The sequence below is a fragment of the Pelecanus crispus genome, chromosome 16, assembly GCF_030463565.1.
Source record: "Pelecanus crispus isolate bPelCri1 chromosome 16, bPelCri1.pri, whole genome shotgun sequence".
In the NCBI taxonomy this organism is placed as follows: Eukaryota; Metazoa; Chordata; class Aves; order Pelecaniformes; family Pelecanidae; genus Pelecanus; species Pelecanus crispus.
This window is the reverse complement of record NC_134658.1, coordinates 6,058,112-6,077,113: the sequence shown is the minus strand read 5'-3', so window position 1 is coordinate 6,077,113 and position 19,002 is coordinate 6,058,112. Positions and strand designations below refer to the sequence as shown.

The window sequence follows — 19,002 nt, the reverse complement described above, 5'->3', positions numbered from 1 at the left end:
AGATACAGCGCTTGTGAGCTGTGGGGAATTTGTAGCATGGATATTCCTGACATTTCTTGAAAGTTCTTGGCATCAATTTACAAATTTTGTATTTACATAATGAATAGATGGTAAAAGTAGGAGAAAAAAAAAATTTGCTGATAATTTATGTATCCGATCACGAGATTTTTTTTTTTTTTTTCCTGTAACAAAGCACTCCCCTCTTTGCCCTCCAATGAGAAGGATTCTCATGAGTGTCTGATTTCATAATTCACCAGGGGAAATGAATAAACTTCAGGTTGAAAATTGTGACAAAATAAAAACCAAACACTACTTATTACACTACTTCTTTGGAAGTGATAAGAGTGACCTCAGGCAAAAGACTTAACTGCAGAGTATCCATATCTGGAAAAAATGCACTTTTATTCCGCAAGTTTTTAGTGTAGTATGTATTGATCAGGCTGCGTTTAAAAAGTGTCCTGTGTTTCCTGGACTCGTTTGGTCCAGTTCCCTGTGATACAGTCTCCAATAAATTAGACATCTGTCATTGTAATTTATATTGTCTACATTGTGCAATAAATCCCTTAAACACTAATTAAATTCTATAATAGGTTACAGAAGCACTTTAGGAGCTGTGAAGAAAGGTCTTTGCTGCTGAATTGGGTGCAAGCATTTCAGCTTGTCATCAGAGTTTTAGAACTGTAGCTACAGCTGGCTTTACACAGTATTACAAAAGAAGCATTTGGCAAAGATAATGTCAGATGCATATGCAAATGATCCTTGCATTCTGGCAGCTCCCTTAGAAATGCAATTTGCACAGTGCTATTACTGAGCAAAGAATGAGGAGATTTTAATGGTTAATAGTCATCTGCATCTGAGTTTTCCCCTGGTCTAGGACACCTTCAGTGTTTAAAATGCAACTTCACTGTGCTTTGTTAAAATACTTGTCAAAGATATATTTATTTTTATACAGGGATGTTTGCTCATTGATTGAGTATCCTTGTTAATAAATCACTAGCATGATTTGTAAGCATTCTGTATTGGTGCGTTTGTCACAAGCTAATAAGAATACTTAAATTCCGCATGATGAAGCTGATATACAAAAAAAATAATTCCAAAGTTCTGCTACGCTTCTGTCATCCCTGTCAACAAATGGAACAGCGGAGTCTGGCTGGAAGTGAAATTCTTCGTATCTTATCTGTCGCTAAGATAAGTGGAAGAACTAAGTTTAGAGATTAGATGTTTTTTGCTTGCAGCTTCAAGGTCAGTCTCCTAAAGGAGGAATTTCCAAAGGCCGTTTGTTGCCCACAAAAGCTGTCTGAATCGTGGCCATCCTCACCAGAGGCAGATGGCTACCGAGGCTTTACCTCCAGGGTCCCTTCTCGCCGTGCCCGCCGCGGGCGCCGGCACCGTGGCCCACAGCCGTGGTGCCCCCAGGGATGCAGCAGCCCCAGCGCGCTCTGTTCTGCGGCTTCTCCGGCTCTCGTTTCCCGGCTTGTGCTGCAGTGGGAAGGTGTCGCAGGGCCTGTTGCAGGGGCGGTATTTTGGAGAACCATTGTTTTGTCTCAGCTTTAAAGCATGGAGGAAAAGGGATCTGCTCTTCAGTTTCTGAGTGTGAAAGGATGGGGCTAAGGATCAGTTTCTCCTTCCACGGTTCTGGATGAATGTTGTTAACGCATCTCCCAGTTTAATGTCTTACATGTTACATGGCCCTTTTGGAACAAAACTTGGGAACTTCTGCTGTATTTGGCTGTTTTCTCCTTAAAAGATACATAATTCCTAGTCTGGTGCTTGTCTAAAAGCTGTCTTTGCTATGCGTAATGCAATTGCACTGTCGTAATCCTTTAATCTGTGTTACAGTTAATTGCCGTCTGTAATGAACTGTAATTTTATCTTGATAAAGAAGTGCCTACGTTTTTTGAACTGTAGCTTTGTTGTAGTACAGCAAAAAAACGTTTTATATATAATTTTCTATGAAGAGTTGTAATCCAGATGTATTCACAGCCATATAATTTCTTACAATTTATTAATTTGCTATTCTGGTTACATTTTGAATAATAACGTTACTTTTTTTCTTAGTATTGGCTACCCTGTTGTGACTTTGGGCTTTGGCTTTAAAAGTTACGTCAGCTACAAAATGCGTTTAAGAAAACAAAAAGAAGTGCAGAAAGAGAATGAGTTCTACATGCAGCTTCTCCAGCAAGCTCTGCCCCCCGAACAGCAGATGCTACAAAGGCAAGAGAGGGAGGCAGAGGAAGGCAAGTTATACTTATTACTTAATGTGTTTGCTATTATCTGCTATTAAAAAAAAAAAAAGCCCTGCTAAGTTAGAGCTTCTTTAGTCCATGTTGTTTCAATGAACGTATAGTGAACTTAGAAACACAGGAGCCAGAAATAAAATTTTTTTGGCAGTCGTTAGTATGACAGTAGAAATGAATTATGTCCTCTCTGTTTAGTTCTTCATTAGCAGTTGCATCAATCTAGTCAGTCAGTGCTCTGTGCAGCACAAGTATTTATTATTAAATCCCTTGGTTACTGTTTCCTGCCTGTAATGAGGAAAAAGTCTTAAAATATCATGTGACTTCTGATTTTCTTTTCTAAATAGACTCTAGTAATGATTGTTTTCTGCAGAAGTGATTGATGTGTGCTTAATGATTTTTCTTTGTATGTCACAGTATTGATTGATTTAATGAACTAAGTTGTTTTTTTTTTTTTTTTTTTTTGGTATTGCAGCAGCCAAAGGATTATCTGATATGGATTCCTCAATACTTATGCAGCACAATGGAGGCATTCCAGCCAATAAAAAATTATCTGCAACGTTGCCAGAGCTAGAATATAGAGAAAAAGGGAAAGAAAAGGACAAGGATGCTAAGAAACACAACCTTGGAATAAATAACAATATTTTGCAACCTGTAGACTCTAAAATACAAGAAATTGAATATATGGAAAACCATATCAATAGTAAAAGATTAAATAATGATCTTGTAGGAAGTACAGAAAACCTCTTAAAAGAGGACTCATGCACTGCCTCGTCCAAAAATTACAAAAATGTCAGCGGAGTTGTGAACTCCTCTCCTCGCAGTCACAGTGCAACTAATGGGAGCATCCCTTCCTCATCTACTAAAAATGAGAAAAAACAGAAATGTGCTAGCAAGAGCCCAAGCACACATAAGGACTTAATGGAAAATTGTATTCCTAATAACCAGCTAAGCAAACCAGATGCACTGGTAAGGTAAGTTTGATCTGAGTGTTGTGTAACAGCCTGTCTTATCCTCCCTTCATTCCAATACATCGGAACTCTCTTGTTTTTTCTTAGGAAAATGTAACTTGTGATCCCATAAAGAAGACAGAATTGTCTAGTAATGGAATAAGATAACTAGGAGCTGGGCCTTTTGGGTTCTGTTCCTGATTTTTGCCTCTTGTTTGCTATGCAGCCTTGAGCAAATTTCTTCCTTTCTACCTCAGTATACGATACTTACCTACCTCACAGGGGTGTTGTGAGGCATAATAAATAGCTTTGACAATCATTTGATAGAAGGCATGAGAGAAATGTGCAGAATCATTGTTACAGAGCTCAGTGGATGTGTTCTTGACAAATCTTCCGTGGGGTGACCTTTACATCTCTGGGGAATTCAGTGGGGTTTGATGGTGCCTGAACAGGTGTTTTGTCTTAATTTTTTGTTTCGGTTTCTTTTTTCCCTTGAATTGTTTGGCTTTTGTTTTAATCTTCAGTTGACAAGTATAGGTGCAAAGTATCAGCTACTACGTAACTCCTTAAAATGATAAGTGCAGATTCCTGCTTTCTTACCTGCTGCCCTATTGGTTTAAGTACAGGTCACAGGGATTTAATTTAGCTGCTTTGTAAACTGTAAGGATTGAAAAAGTCACACCTTTACATATGCTTATCTGAAGTTTAAATAAAGATGTATTTGTGAAATGCAGCTCAGTACTACAGCATGTAAGTCCTGAGACAACAGTGCTGTCACATTACCAAAACAAGTACTTGTAAGAAAGGTAGTGTGTAACTGTTCAAAATGGGGATAGAGGTATGTCTAGAACAAAACTGTTGCAGAATTATGCACTCTCCTACCATTCCTGGCTTAGGTCTCTCTTTTTCCTTTTCTCATGTGCACAACACTCTTTGGGCAACAAATCCTTGTTGGCTAACTTAATTGTCAGATCAGGTTCGCCTTCCCTGCAGGTACCTTTTGGTAATTGGACTTCTGACTCTGGTCTGTCTCTGAGGATTTGTGCTATGTGAATACAATTACTTCAATGAAAGTATTATTTTCTCCTCTGATAATCACTCTGCCGCTGATTGGCGTACCTCTGCCGATTAAATATCCAGACTAATTGATACCTAATGTCTGTAGAGAATGTGTATGAAGCAAGTAAGAAACCAGTTAATCAATCCAATCTGTGAATCAAATTAAACCAAGATTAATGGGATGCAGATGGCTCTGTCTTCAGCAAAGCTGCATCTAAATAAACACGTCTACGACTGCTGTATTTGTATGTCGCCGGCTTCACGTGGGCGTCTCTATACTCTTTACACGGCTTCTTTGCTCACTGAAGAAGAGAACAGGTCAGTTCAGCTTTGCTGCCGTTCAAAATGTGGTTCGAAGTCCTGAGAAAAGAGAAGGAAAGTGCTTTATAGAATGACCTACCAGACTAGGAATTTTGTCCCATGTAGCTAGGACAAGGAATGAGATTTAAACCTCGTGTGTTTTAAGTTTTAAATTACACGTTGAAACTTTTATAAGCTGGGATGTGAGCTTAGGCCAGGTGGTCATTGTGACCGTCCAGAGCCGGTTTTCTAATGCAGAGGTGAGTGTACAATAAACGAGGCTGTGCCCTTACAGCTTTCTAGCTCCTCCAATTCACTGGCTAGGGACGGAGTACACAATTAGCGTACTCTGAAAGTGCCTTTGTGTAACGGAGCCTTACTCTGCCCTGAAAGTGAATTAAGCTACTTCAGTCTCTTGTTTGTCGAGTGTTTCTGTGCGACGCGTGGGTGTGATGTGGCTGTTGTGCTGCAAATTCATGTAGCTGCTTATCGTGCACTCATTTCCCCGTGCAGGCAAGCCGAGAGCACTTAAAACACCAACTTCCCCTGTGTCGCTGCTCGCAGTTTCTTACAAACGTAGGTGACTGAAATCATTCATGAAATCTTGTTTCAGTTCAGATTGAGTATGTAACTCCTACACCTATAGAAGCATAAACTTACCTGACAAATTGGATAGGATGGAATGCACTTAAATTTAAAAATTCATGATTTTTGGTTGTTTGTTTTTTTTAACTTGTCAGTTATCCTGTCCCTGGAGTGTCAGGCATTTGTTTATATTTTCCACTAGTATTAGTCATTCCCATTTGTCTGGGATTTAACTCACTGTTACTAAACTTTTAGCCTGCATCAGTGCTGTACCCTGAAAAGGACTGCGTGAAGTCCTGCATTTGTGTCCAACTTTCAAATCCGACCTGCTCAGCTTCCAAATAAAGATGCTTTTTATAACTTCTTGTCCAGCAGACTCACAGCAGGATGTCAAAACCAAGCTGCTTTCCTTTTGTGTTCACAAATTATTTCCCTGAGCTGACTAACCAGTATTAAATGTAAAGTATGCCTTATGACTGCTAGGGATTCAGGATTAACAGCGGTTATTCGAGACGGTAAAGATCGGGGGGGGGGGGGAGGGGGGGTGAGAACAAGACAGTCTTGCATGCTTGTTAATTTTTCCTCTTAAATACTTGATGTCACATATCTGAAAGGTTAGTGCTAATTAATTTAAGTTTACATTTTATATTCACAATGTTGTTCTTATTTGAAACAGTAAGTTTTTATTTTTGTTCTGTCTGGTCAATTGTTAGAGCATGCGTGTTTAGTTTTTTGGAGAGGAAGTCACCGATCCCCATCTCTAGGTATTTCAGCGAATATAATGCTGTTGTCATCTTGATAGCTGGGGCAGAGGGATTCGAGAGGCTCCGTCCCTGCCGATCAGTCTTGAAAGTAATCTCTGCCCTAGGTTTTGTTGTTGTTGTTGTTCCTACAGTTGAAATGACTGTCTGCTTCTGATGGATGCTGAAATCTGCTGTTTGTCAAGCACTTAACTGAATCTCTGTCATCTGAGCTGCTTATTTCCCAACACTATGGTAATTGGGCCAGTGGAGGGATGCGTTTGCTCTCCAGCGCAGGGTGAACTTGGTAGCCCTTAGTATTGTCTGTCAGCAGGTGCAGAGCAAGTTGAGTTCCTGTTATCATTTCCCTCTCACTTCTGAGGTGCAGCAGGTTTTGTTCACGTTTTAGGGGCTCAATGTGTGGAACAAGTCCAAGCTGAAATTGCTGCAGAATTTATTTTTTTTTATTGCATATTACATAGTAATAGTTGTGTCCTGCTTCTAGCTATTTGCACCCTTAAAATAAAACAAAAAAACACACACAAAAACCTGGCAGTGCAGCTTGGCAAAACTGTTTGTATCCATAGAGGTCTTGCCTTTGGCACATGAGGTGTTGAAACAAGCTGTCTTATGTACTAATTATTCTCAGAGGTAACGATGACATCTTCTGGCAACTGGACTAAGAAAAATATTTGTGAAGCAAGGGCTAGTCTACCACATCTTATATTGCTTTCCTAAAATTTTATGTTACCTGCAGAGACAGACTTGAAGGTTTTAATGTACATTTCTGTCCATTTGATGCTAATTATTGTACATCTTCCGTGGCACCATGGATGTCCTAAGAGCGATTGCTGCTTCTTCCTTATCCCCCCTGCCTGAAATGGCATTAGTATACCAGAAGGCTTTCTGCTGTCAGCTGCAGTGGGGGAGATGGTCAGTGTTTCATGAAATACGATGGGAGTGAAGGAAAGCGTAGAATGTGAAAGTAAAGGAATTGGGAATGTAAACTAGAAATCCGGGAAGCGATCCTTCTAGCAGACCACACTGTCAATATAGTGCTTGTACTGTTCAGAAGCAGAATAACCTTTTGAAATGCCAGCTACTTAGATCAATTCTGTGTAGGAGAAAAATAAGTAACTCGGCTTTCTCTCTGTGGATTACTGTCTTTTTGGTAATGAAAAAAGCTCTGAGGAACTGCTGGTAACAGCATATTAGTTACAGCAGGAGAACCTCAATGCTGTGGGATCACGTTGGCTTCTTCAAAGTGGCTTCACTGCGGGGCATGCGTATGCCAACAGATTGGGCCAGAACAGAACAAAGGAAAAAACGGGTCTCTTAGAAAAGTATCTAAGTGTCTTCTGGGTCTTTTAAAACTTCAATTTTTACCTAAATTGTGTTTAATTTCTGTGCAATTGCCAGGTGCTTGTGGAATTGCGTTAACCAAGTAAACTAAGCAACAAGGATATGTTATTCACCAGTTATCAATACTTAGGAGGATTAAGCTGGATTGAGTTGTCTTTAAGTTGATCCATCAATCTTCCCTGAAGCATTTGGAAAAATACTCAGTCTTGGAGGTGATTACTGATTAATTCTCTTCATCAGTGAGATCAGGAATCATGAGGCAGTGCTGAGAACAGAAAATGGGTAAATCTGCATTTGTGGTAATGACAAACCGAAAGAAATTGGCCTTAGCTGTATAAACAGCACAATGTAATAATCTGCAACTAAACCCTCATTTTAAAAATAGCTGTGTGTCAAAAAGACTTGTAGCTTGTGCGGCAATAGAGAAAAGTATCTTCTAGAGCTCACGTTTTCTTCATGTGTGTCGTCCCCCCCCCGGCCCCCTTTGTAAATAGCTTTTCCAGTAAGCCCAGAAATAAGAGACTTAAGCAGAAAATGAAATGGTAGAATGAATAATAATTTTTAAAAAAAGTGCTGTCTTATTGGGTCATTTATCATTGTAACAGGAGTGCAGACTGCTACGGAGGGGAGGAGGGAAAGCTCCGCGCACTAGTCTGTGCTCGTAGCAGCGAAGCTTTCTTTTATGACATTGTGTTGGGTTACCTTGATGATGTGCTCTCATTTGAGAAAGGGGCAACAGAAAGGGTGTTTTTAATCTCCTTGTATTTCTGTGAAAATGATGGATGACTCTGTCTATGTACAGAGAAGAGCTTTGACTTGCTGTTTCACAGGAGGAAATTTTTAGTCTGAAAATGTTTGACTGGACTTTATAAGATGGATAAGAACATGGTTACACACCGGGGAATGCAAGGAGTACGTGTGGTTTTGAGAGACACTAACTTCATGTGGTTTTTCTTTTTTCTTTTTTTTTTTTCTTTTTTTTTTTTTAAATGAAGTTTTATCTCTAGCTAATTGTGGCAGGTCTGGGAGAGAAACCATATAGGAAACATTTGGTCATTGCATTATGATGTATTATTTGCTTCCTAACTAATTTTAGATAGTAAGGAGCATTTATTTGCTCTATAAATTGCAGAAAATGCCTGCTCTGGTATTGAAAGCTATAGGAAAAATTACAGCATAACTAAAAGGAGTAATTAAAATCTTACTTTAAAACTTATTTCTAAACAAGTCCATCGACAGATAAATTTCCAGTGGTTTTGTCTGCCATTGACTTGGAAGAGATTAGTTTTCTCTGTATTTCTCTTCTGCCCCTTTGGAATTGCACGGCACTAGTTGATCACTCGCTGTACATAGATTGATTGTGTTCTACGTATGTTATTCTGCCTTTCGACTGTTTAAGTTAGGTCATCTGTACTGATAGGAGCAATTGTTTCACAACAGAATAAAAACTCTTAACTGCATGGTGGCCTGAAAAATTCAGATGTGTGGAAGTACCGGAATCCTTTTATTACAGTAAGTGGAACCGGTTAAGCTGTCACTCTTTCACTCCTGAGCCTACCACGAGCTCATTTGTGGTGGCTAGTAAATTGGAGAGCCTTTGTGTTTTAATGGATGCACAAGGTATATAGTTCCCACTTTACACCTGCTAGCAGTTTCTAAGAAAAAGAAACTCCTCTCTGCAGCGCTTAGCGAATGAAGGGTTGCAGGCGAGCAGCGCGCGCTGCTCACGGGCAGTAATGCTCTATCCGTACGTGGTCTGTCTGGATGTCTTTTAGCGGCATGGCTGCTGGTTTTTCATGAACAGCCGAAGCACCCACAATTTGATCAGTTCTTGTTGAGTTTAGTCCTGACTTCTTTGTGATTTACAGTGAAAGTCATAACGGCAGGTCGGTCTCATTTTCCTGTAAAAGTTACCCAAAGTCTCCTGTTGTCCTTCAGAGTAAAAGGATGACTCTTTGACACTGGGAGCATGCTTGAAAAGTTAAGGCGGAAAGGACATCCACGAGGCTCTGGCTCTGTGCTCAGGCAGGATTTGAGTGATGGATCATGAGTGTGGGATGCTTTCTGATCCCGATTCTCACAAATTTAACGTGTGCCATTCTGGTTGGACTCTCTTACCTATGCTGAGTAAAAAGCAAGGCTGTGGCTGGCGGCCTCGTGGTTTGGAAAGCAGGCATCCTTTCTGCTCACGTTTGTGTGCGCTCTACAGATCGCGCAGGTTGCATCTTTACAGCACGCTCTGGACCAGCCCCATGAGCGCTGCAGGTGCGGAACCCTCACTGAAACCGGCAGGAAAGCCATGAACCAGATGGCTTAAGAAGTTTGAACTAATGTCAATACTCTCTTGCCAAAAATGCAAATTCAGCTTGTCCTCTGCCAGCACCTCTGATTTATCGGGCTTTACCTGATCAGTGCTTCTTTTCCTGGAATACTAAATACACAAAATAAATCCTGGCGTATTTTATTTGAGCAAGTTTGACATAGCCTTAGTTATAGAGAAAAGGCTATTTACAGCTGTCTTGTTTTCACAGTTACTACTTTACTGTAGGGATGTATGTTGAAATTATTTATGGGTACTTGTCAATGTAAAGGGTGTGTGATTTATGTGCATTCCTTTACATTGTCCTACCAGCCATTTTTTCACCTATTTATGAAACGCCATATTAAAACCAATCTGTTGGCAGACAACAGTCTGTTAATGCTTCCTACAGCATCTTACTCTCTTCAGTTATTGAGTTTGCTCTTTCTAAAACACTTAGTTACTGGTTATTGGAAGATTAAATTAAACTGTTACATCACCATCCAACGACTGTCCAGCTCTATCACTTAACATGCAGAACATGGTGAAAATACATACCTAATAACATCCGCTGATGGGGTTTCCATTTTTGGTTTGTGTGCTATGGTTACGTGGTTGAATGAATATTAGGTTTGCAAATTCTTTTCCTCCTACAACAGAGTACGAGGTGTTGAAATGATTTGTAGTCTTCAATATGAAATGTGTATTTGCTTTGTACTATTACTATTTGCCTACTGAGTATAAGTTGGGTTTTCTTTCTTTTTAAAGGCACATTTGACCACAATTTATACGATATTAAAAGGAATTCATCTTACCAGTAGGGCAGTTCAAGTATAACTAGAAAGGCAGCTTAGTACAGCTGTAGAAAGTGGGATCTGAGCATTTGACTTATGAGTGTATTATAGACTGTGCTCTTTTATAGGCTGTTTCTTGCTGTTAATTTGCACAGTATACCTCTTCAGTGCAGTTTTAGCCTATTACAGACATACTTTTATGAATTTCCGTAAGTTTGATGATTCCACATTTAACTTCTTGATTCATTCACACAGGATGTCCTTACGCCTTATACCGTTACATCTCTCACTAGCATTTTAGGTTGAGATTTTCCTGCACTGAAGCCCAAAAGAGCTAAGTGTGTTCATTATGAGGAGAAAAACCTGTAAGAGTTCATCTGCGCTAGTGAATGTCAATAAGGGCAGTTCATTTTGGGTTTTGTGACTATTTTCCCCAAGTCTTAATGTTCTACTACCCCTAATTCTGTATGGAGCTTTAGAAAATAAAAACATCTTTATCTTCTTCATCAACATTTAAAAACTTTTAAATCAATAACTGACGGAGCAAATGAGTAGTATGTGTGAATGACTGAGGCATATTTGCTTTAAATAAGTATGTAACGCAGTGCTCATAAACATGGTTGATTATGCACCTGTGACTTTTATTCTAAGAATCAAAAATCTTATTTTGAAAATGAGGGGAAAAAAAGGTGAGCTGGGGGCCTCCCTTTAGAAATTTGTGTTTTATTTAACCAATTTTGGTTGAAAATCTTTTAATTAATAAGCTTGCATGAGTCTTCAAGAACTTTCTAAAGCTGCAGTTAAGTGTATAGCAGATGGTCTCTGTTCAGGAGCAATTAAAACTAAATTTACTGACTCCTGAACTCTGGATGACTTAACACGTACTCTTTATTCAACATGCACATCGTGTACTTCAAGGAAAAAAAAAAAAAAAAACAAAAAACGTTTAGGTGAGAATTCAGCAGTATGCTCCATAGCTCAGCTGTAACTAACAAATGAAACTCATAATTTCTTGAGAAAAGTAAAATTTGATCATATGTGCACCTGTCCTTGTTTACAACCTCTCAGACTTCCCCATTTCACTCCTGCTTGAAGAGGAAAAATATAATTCCATAGGATTTGTTTTACAACTCTGTGGTGCCTGAAGGAAAACAAAATTCCCATGGGAGGTTATGAAGTGTGTGTATAGCTATACATAGAGCTATGTATGTATAGTTATATAAAACATTATTACTATTTAGCAGATAGGCATGATTTCTGAGAGTTTATTATTTTAAGAATCAAGGGTTTGGGAGGGTTGGCAGATGGTATTGCTTACCTTTATATAATGTGCTTGAACCTTTGGGTAACTGGGAAATAAAGTTGAAATTGTCTTTTAAAATTGTCTTTCTTAGGTTGGAACAAGATATTAAAAAGTTAAAGGCTGACCTGCAAGCAAGCAGGCAGATCGAACAGGAGCTACGTAGTCAGATCAGTTCTCTGACTAACACAGAGCGGGGAATTCGATCTGAAATCGGACAGCTCCGGCAAGAAAATGAACTGCTTCAGAACAAGTACGTGTTTCTACACAGCTGTGTAAATTAGTTGCTGATGACTGTAGTCTGGTAAAGGGGAAGTATTATGTTAAGGGTCTACAAAATTTGAGGCGCTCCTCTGCAAATCCAGCAAGACTCATTTGGGACTATTGACAGCAATTTATTTTTAGTAAGTAAAATCCTCCATTAAATCCAATACCTGTTACCTTCCAGATTACACAATGCTGTACAAATGAAACAAAAAGACAAACAAATGATCAGCCAGTTGGAGAAGAAACTAAAGGCAGAGCAGGAGGCACGAGCCTTTGTAGAAAAACAATTAATGGAAGAAAAGAAAAGAAAGAAGTTGGAAGAAGCAACTGCTGCACGTGCTGTCGCATTTGCTGCTGCTACAAGGTACTTTGTTCTGCCCCAGAAGCAAGCTCAGCTCCAGAAAATTACGGAAATGTAGCTGTTGCTACCGAAATGTGTGTTGGGGGGGATTTGGGGAGGCATTTTTCACTCTTGTGTACATACAGGAGTAGTCTGTACTTGATTTTTAAAAAAAACCCTTTATTTATGCTAAGAGGTTTATTTGTGTTAAGGCAGTGGGAGGACTGGGAGCTCTCCTTCCACAAAGCTGAGTCTCAGTACTCGTCTACATTACATGTACAGGGTGTAAAGGATGAATATGCTCTAAATGATCTGCTGTACCTTGATTGTGCTAACAGAGAGACGATGTACCCTGCGTGGATCAGTCTACTTCAAAAAAAAAAAAAGGAACATCCCCTTTCATGTGGGGGCTGTGAATCAAGGATTCATGCAACGACGTTGGCCAAAACACTGTCTTGATCTCGCATCTTGAAAGTATTTTGCTCTAGTTGGTGACTACGAGTGCTCAGCACAGTGGTGTTTCCGTAGTAACATAGTTGTATAGATGGGAAGTTTTTCAAGATGAAAGCAAGGCACCAGTGTGGATGACTTTAATCTGCAGTGCTCCAAATGTCTAAAAAGAATTATTTCGGCTTTTCTGTTCTCCATATTTCATACGTATTCCAAATTTCCTAATACTTGAGGCATAACGTTGGGTAACTTTTTGCATTGTTGCCGTAAGGGAAATTCTCTTGCTGAAAAGAACAGAGTTACCTTCCTCTTTTTATCCTTCAGTACTTATATTAATTTTAATGTTATAAACAGTTCAGGATTGACAGCCTCATTCTTATTTCACCACCTGCTCTTCTAATGTTTTTTCTGCAGAGGAGAATGTACTGAAACTTTACGAAATCGTATCCGAGAGTTGGAAACAGAGTGCAAGAAGCTAACAATTGACATAAAGCTGAAAGAAGATCAGATACGAGAACTAGAAATGAAAGTTCAGGTAATGAGAAAGCACCAGGGGCTTAGATCAGCATCACAATGAGTGCTTTCAGCCCTCTGAAATTGGTGGATCTACATAAGAGGCAATCAACACCCTCAAGAACTATGCTCTTCACATGTCTGTCTTGCCTGTCTTGCATCAGGCTTTGTAAGAACGTGGGTATGAAAAAGGTTAATAGTCTCAGCTCCACACCACTCAATTGTTTAAATTATCAGAATCTTTTTCGCCCCAAACCAATGGTCTGGGTAGACTGAGAATATAATCCCCTCAACAACATTTTTTGTCTAATGTGAGGAGCTTGTTGCCAGTCTGTATCATTATAAATTAAACTGCTAGCAAGTAAGGTTGCTTACTCAGTACAGTCTTAATTACTGGCCAGGCTTTTTTTTTTTTTTTTTTTGTGACAGTGCTTGAATATTGAAAGTATGTTGTGGTAGACTTGTAGCAGACACGTTGTCTGGCATGTTAGGGTTTAAGAGCTCAAACGTGTGAGTTGAAGTGGACCTTATTCCTTTAAAATGTCTATTCCTAAAGATGTACTCGGGCTGTCAACTGACAATTTGCGTGAATATGTATTTTTAATGGCTTGTGGTTTTTTAGACACTCTTCAAAATCCACCTGGTGTTATTGTGAACTTGTTTCCAAATAACATATGCAGCCTTGTTGTTCCTGGTTTTACCAAGCCCTTGAAAACAAGTGTGGTTTATCCATGGAGAATATGAGCATGGTTTTCAAATAATTAACACCAGCTATGATCAAGCTTTTTAATTTTATTACCATCTTCAAACTGTTAGAGAACCTTTTTGTTACAGGCATTAATATTTCCCCCGTTGTATTGTTTCTTCATTTAAAAGTATAGAGCTATTTTTGGTGTATAGTATTTGGTTTTTTCTTAGTCGAAATGTTCATGCATACTTCCCAGCCACAAAGTGCCTGTCTCTTATGTGCAGAATGCTTGCTCCCTCCTTTTCTCTTTTCTGAGTTTCTGGGTTTGCAGCACAGCTAGGTTCAACGTGGGAAGTATTCTGAGATAAAGAAATCCCTCTCGTCAGCCAACTAAAATAGCTTAAAATGCTGATGCAGTATCACTTTAAACTGTCTAGCAAGAGATCAGTCCCCATTTTGCTTGTGGGAAGCGTTTTCATATTCCACGGCTTGGCTAAGAGTACCGTGAAGCTGCTTAGCTGGCACTTGGAAGTGCTGAGGAGGGTTTCTGGGTGGAGGGTCTCGGTACAGATGATAGAGGGCTGGGAAGCAGAGTAAATGGTACTTGCTCACCACACTGTAATTATGCATTGTACAATATGGCTTTAATCACTTGTATGATGGTCATGTATAATTACTGGAGGTAATATTACAGTGTCCTTAATTAACCATCATTTTAATTTTACAGTATTAATACCAGGCCCAGTGGTGTGCTGTGGGGAAGAGAAAGACTTCTCAGTGTATCTCATGTGTAAAGTCGATGAGAATAACATTTGTCCTAATTGCTCCTACAGGAACTGCGGAAGTACAAGGAAAATGAGAAGGATACGGAGGTGTTAATGTCAGCACTTTCAGCCATGCAGGATAAAACACAGCACTTAGAGAACAGCCTGAGTGCAGAGACAAGAATCAAGCTGGATCTGTTCTCTGCATTAGGAGATGCAAAACGGCAGCTTGAGATTGCCCAAGGTAATATGGGATAGTTTAATTCAACACGTAGTACCGACTGAAATAGTGAAAATGTGACAGAAGGAATATCCTAGCTTTTTATTTAGGGGTGGGCTACAGTCCCCACGCAGCATTTCAGCTTTCAGTGGGTTTTTGTCTTTTACAGCTCTGTGAATGTGAGCCTAAGCAATCCAGCTGATCAGTTTAATAGCTTGGGGAGATTAGGTCAGCTGAAGACAATAAATGTCAAGATGGGCATTTAAGTTAATTTATGATGATTTTCTATGTTTTTATAAGCCATTGCCCTAAAGCTGGAGAACTTTTTTTAAAGAGCTAGGAGATAAAATAGCAATGGCCATCTGTTAAGCCACTGTCCTTGAATCCTAATAATATTTTGATATTCCTGAAGTAAATACAACCTCAATGTGGGGGGAAAAAAAATAACCCAACTTGTTTTAACCTCCACGCTGGTGGGGTAAGCGTGGGCAGCGGTGTCCGTGCTGGGCTGGTGTCGCAGCCACCAGAGGGAGCAGGAAGCCAGCATAAACCCCTGCGCAGACCATCCTTTGTTCAGCTGTGCAAACCCTGAAGCAAAATTAAATAACCTTTTGATTTAGTACCTGTTAGACTTTCTTGCGGAAGTTTGCTTGGTTGCAGGAAAATTTGATTAGAGTGAGAATTTTTTTTTTTTTGTTTCGTTTCAGTGGTGTTCCTCTTAGTTTCATAAATTGCTGTAGCGATGTTGCGAGTGTGCGCAAAGGGGGTTTAGGAGAATGGTGAGAATAGGACAGTTTTGAAAATAAAGTAAATAACACATTTAATAAGCAAACACTTGTGCTCCTGTGAGGTGCTTGTAAAATGTGAATGGAAAAGGGCAGAAAAAAGTGGAGCCGTGGAAATAATCTTTTGGTATGGTGCGGCTGTGAATCCAAACAATGCAAAATCTACTGGAAGCGCTGCGTCTCGTTGTGTTACCTGGTAACCAGAGGTAATTAGACATAGCTCCTCAACACAAACCAGGAGTTACTGAGGTCATGTCAGAGCGCTGAATGTCTTCCGGGTGTTTCGCTTCAACAGCTCTTATCATTGAACAGTTGGTGAAAACACGCTGCTGGTTCTAAGTGCTGTTATTTGCTGTTTTCAGGGCAGATCATTCAGAAAGATCAGGAAATCAAGGACCTAAAACAGAAGATTGCAGAAGTTATGGCAGTAATGCCCAGCATAACATACACTGCAGCCACCAGCACTCTGAGTCCTGTTTCCCCACATTACTCTTCCAAATTTGTGGAGACCAGCCCTTCTGGACTTGATCCCAATGCCTCCGTTTATCAGCCCTTGAAGAAATGAATGCCAATTTTCTTTTTGCCCAGTAATTTTGTCATGCCGAAGGCATCACACAGGAGTGTCTCTTGCAGTCAAGATGAAATTGTATTGTGTGAGACTGTATTTGTTGTCATTTAAAACAGGATAAAAGAACATCTGGATTGACTAGAACTGCCCATCGGTTTTTCTTGTAAATTTTTAGAAAACCTCACAGAACTTTGCAATTTATTTTCCTTGGCCAATGCATTAAAAACAATTCTTGGTTTTCAAGTAGCCAATTTTGCCTTTTTATGTACTCTTGCATGGTTTCCTCTTGAAAAATACAGGGCTTTGCTTGATTTTGAACCCTTTCTTCTTTTTTTTTTAATAATCAAATTGAATTTGCAGATTCATTCAGAAATAGTGAGGAAAAACCTTTAGTTTTTACGGCGAAAGGGTTAAATAATCTAACAAAGCTTTGATTTATAGATGTATTAAATACAAATATGTGAAGTTGGAGAAGATAATTTGATTACCCCTCAAAGGACCAAACAAATTTCAGGGGCGTTGTTTAAGGGAAAGAATAAGAGAATAGATGATGATGTGACGGTGGTTGTTGTGTGAAATATTTATATTCCCATCGGTGTTTTTAGTCATTGAGAATTGCTAACAGTCTTGTTCACAGTGCCTTGGGAAAAGACATTTCAAGAGGAAACTTGATAGTTTAAACTATTTTTTCCCCCTTCACTGTCATCTAGCTTATATATCAAGCTCATTACAGAGTCTACTGCAAATTGTACATGGTAATTTGGATGTTCATTATAAACCAAGGTTACATCTTCTGTTTATTTTAATATAAACTCAGCAGTGTTCTGTAACTTGCCTTGATTATACTGCATCGTGGAAGGCACAATATTAATACAGGAAGCGTTATTGTGAAGGCGGAACTGTGCAATGTACTGTATACAAGAGACTGTAAAGCTGGCTAATAAAAGCTGCAGTTCTGGGTTTTTTTTTATTTTATTCAACTGTGATTTACACTTTATATCACCTTGTGTTTGACAGTTTAAATGGAGCTGAATATGTTTCAGCTGCTGTGCCAAGGAGTTTTTAAGGAGTTTTAAAGGAAACTCATAAATTGCACAAAGGCTTAAGTTAAAATGTATATTATACATTGATAGAAAGTGTTTGCACTGGCAACTTCTGAAGTGTTTCAGATTTTTTTGAGGGTGGGGATTGGAGGGGTGGGAAGCAAAACTGTATTGGAAACTAGCATAATTACAAACCCAACATTATGATTTTGCAAACATGCAGTGGACTCTGGAAGGACAAAGTTCTTAAAAGAAAAAGGATTTTTTTAAAAAAGTTCCATGTTAATTGGCATGTATGCTTCACTAAAAAAAAAAAAAGTAGGACACGCAAGTCAATAGAAGTATTAAAGTTCCATCATTTTAATCACAGATATTCTTTTGGGATAAAACTTCTAGCTTTAGCCAGGTGTGCATGTTGCTGTCATATGCATTTTTGAATCATCTTGTGTAATTGTCACCATAAAAGTGTTACTCAGAAATGTCATAGGTTTTCCATCTTTGTGCAAAACATGAAATATTGTCACTGACTTTTTGTGTTGAGGTTCCCCCATTTTGCTGCCTACTTTGGCACAATTTTCTTTCAATACTCGGTCTTGGCTGCATTCTTTTTTTCTGTGGGGTTTACAAAGAATAAACGTTTTCTTGCAGATAAAAAAAAAATAATAATTTTTGCCTTTTTAACTGACCTGATTTAGCCTGGTATAAAAGAACACATTTTGTTTAAAGAGCACATTGTTATTCCAGGTAAGTCCTCTCTTTTGCAACGGAGCTTCACTTCTCTGAAACAGAAGGAAGAACAGATGGGTTTTGTATTCGATGTATCAGCTTAGCAAGTTACCCTGTTTGTGGGCTCTAAAAAAAATAAAAGCAGGTAAATTTCTTGAGAATTGCAAAAGTATGCCTGTAGGTTCAGCCTGTGTTCCTTTCCAGCCGTTCCCCTTTCTGCAGAAGCAACGCTGAGATGGACAATTTGGAGGTTTAAGCATTGTCCTTGTCTAGACAAAAAGAAAGAACAACTTGTCCCTGGTTTTCAGTATATCTGCTTCATTCTCTTAGCAGCCACAGTTCCTGTTGTAAATTTTTTTTATTGGGAATCCTGCAGTTGTATTCAGGGAAATGAGCTGTCTTTTACGTCTTTGCTTTGGCTGCTGCTGCAGCTGGTCCTGACGTGGGTGTTCTTCTCTGACCGCGTTAGGCCTTCAGGTAAAATTTTTCAGGTACCAAGAAATTCCAACCTCAACTATTCTGTGATTCCGCTGCAAGCACTGCCAGAACCTCCCAGTTCTCTCTTCTCAAACCACCACCAGTCTGACATACACATAGATCGAAATACATTATAGATAAGTTTGCGATTTTAACAGATCACAGTGCAGCGCAGCGGAAGTTGCATTCTCTAGTACCCTCTTCAGCTCAAATGGAAATGTTCCTTTAGGAAAGGTGAAAAAAGTATTTGCAGGCACCAGTCTGCTATGCAGGGTAAGCGGAGTGAGCGGAAGGAGATAATTTAAGCACTCAAATCTTATACCAGCCAACCTCTGGATGTTTAAATATTTAAATGTCTGTAATGGAAAATATCTTAATGACTCATCATAAATTGTACTTGCAAGATTAATATATGGGGAATTCAAGAACATAAGACCGCAGAAGGGTCACCTAGGCTATTTTGTTTTTTCTACAGTTAATTTTGAAATATTACTGCAGAATAAATCCTATAGAGAGATCTGACAAAGAAAAACTG

At 39.1% G+C, this 19,002-nt stretch overlaps 1 protein-coding gene across 2 annotated transcripts in view; it reads left to right on the top strand.

The window, feature by feature from the left end:
- MACO1 (macoilin 1) overlaps positions 1 to 17,894 on the top strand; it is a 30,995-nt gene extending 13,101 nt beyond the window's left edge. Inside the window, exons 5-11 of one of the 2 annotated variants that reach the window (XM_075721991.1) lie at positions 2,059 to 2,237; positions 2,713 to 3,211; positions 11,721 to 11,879; positions 12,075 to 12,257; positions 13,098 to 13,218; positions 14,718 to 14,892; positions 16,016 to 17,894. In XM_075721991.1, coding sequence (XP_075578106.1) covers positions 2,059 to 2,237; positions 2,713 to 3,211; positions 11,721 to 11,879; positions 12,075 to 12,257; positions 13,098 to 13,218; positions 14,718 to 14,892; positions 16,016 to 16,218 — 1,519 coding nt within the window. In that variant the 3' untranslated portion in view covers positions 16,219 to 17,894. The remainder of the gene's footprint in view (positions 1 to 2,058; positions 2,238 to 2,712; positions 3,212 to 11,720; positions 11,880 to 12,074; positions 12,258 to 13,097; positions 13,219 to 14,717; positions 14,893 to 16,015) is intronic. The other variant, XM_075721992.1, reaches the window with a different exon arrangement.
- The last annotated feature ends 1,108 nt before the right edge of the window (positions 17,895 to 19,002 follow it).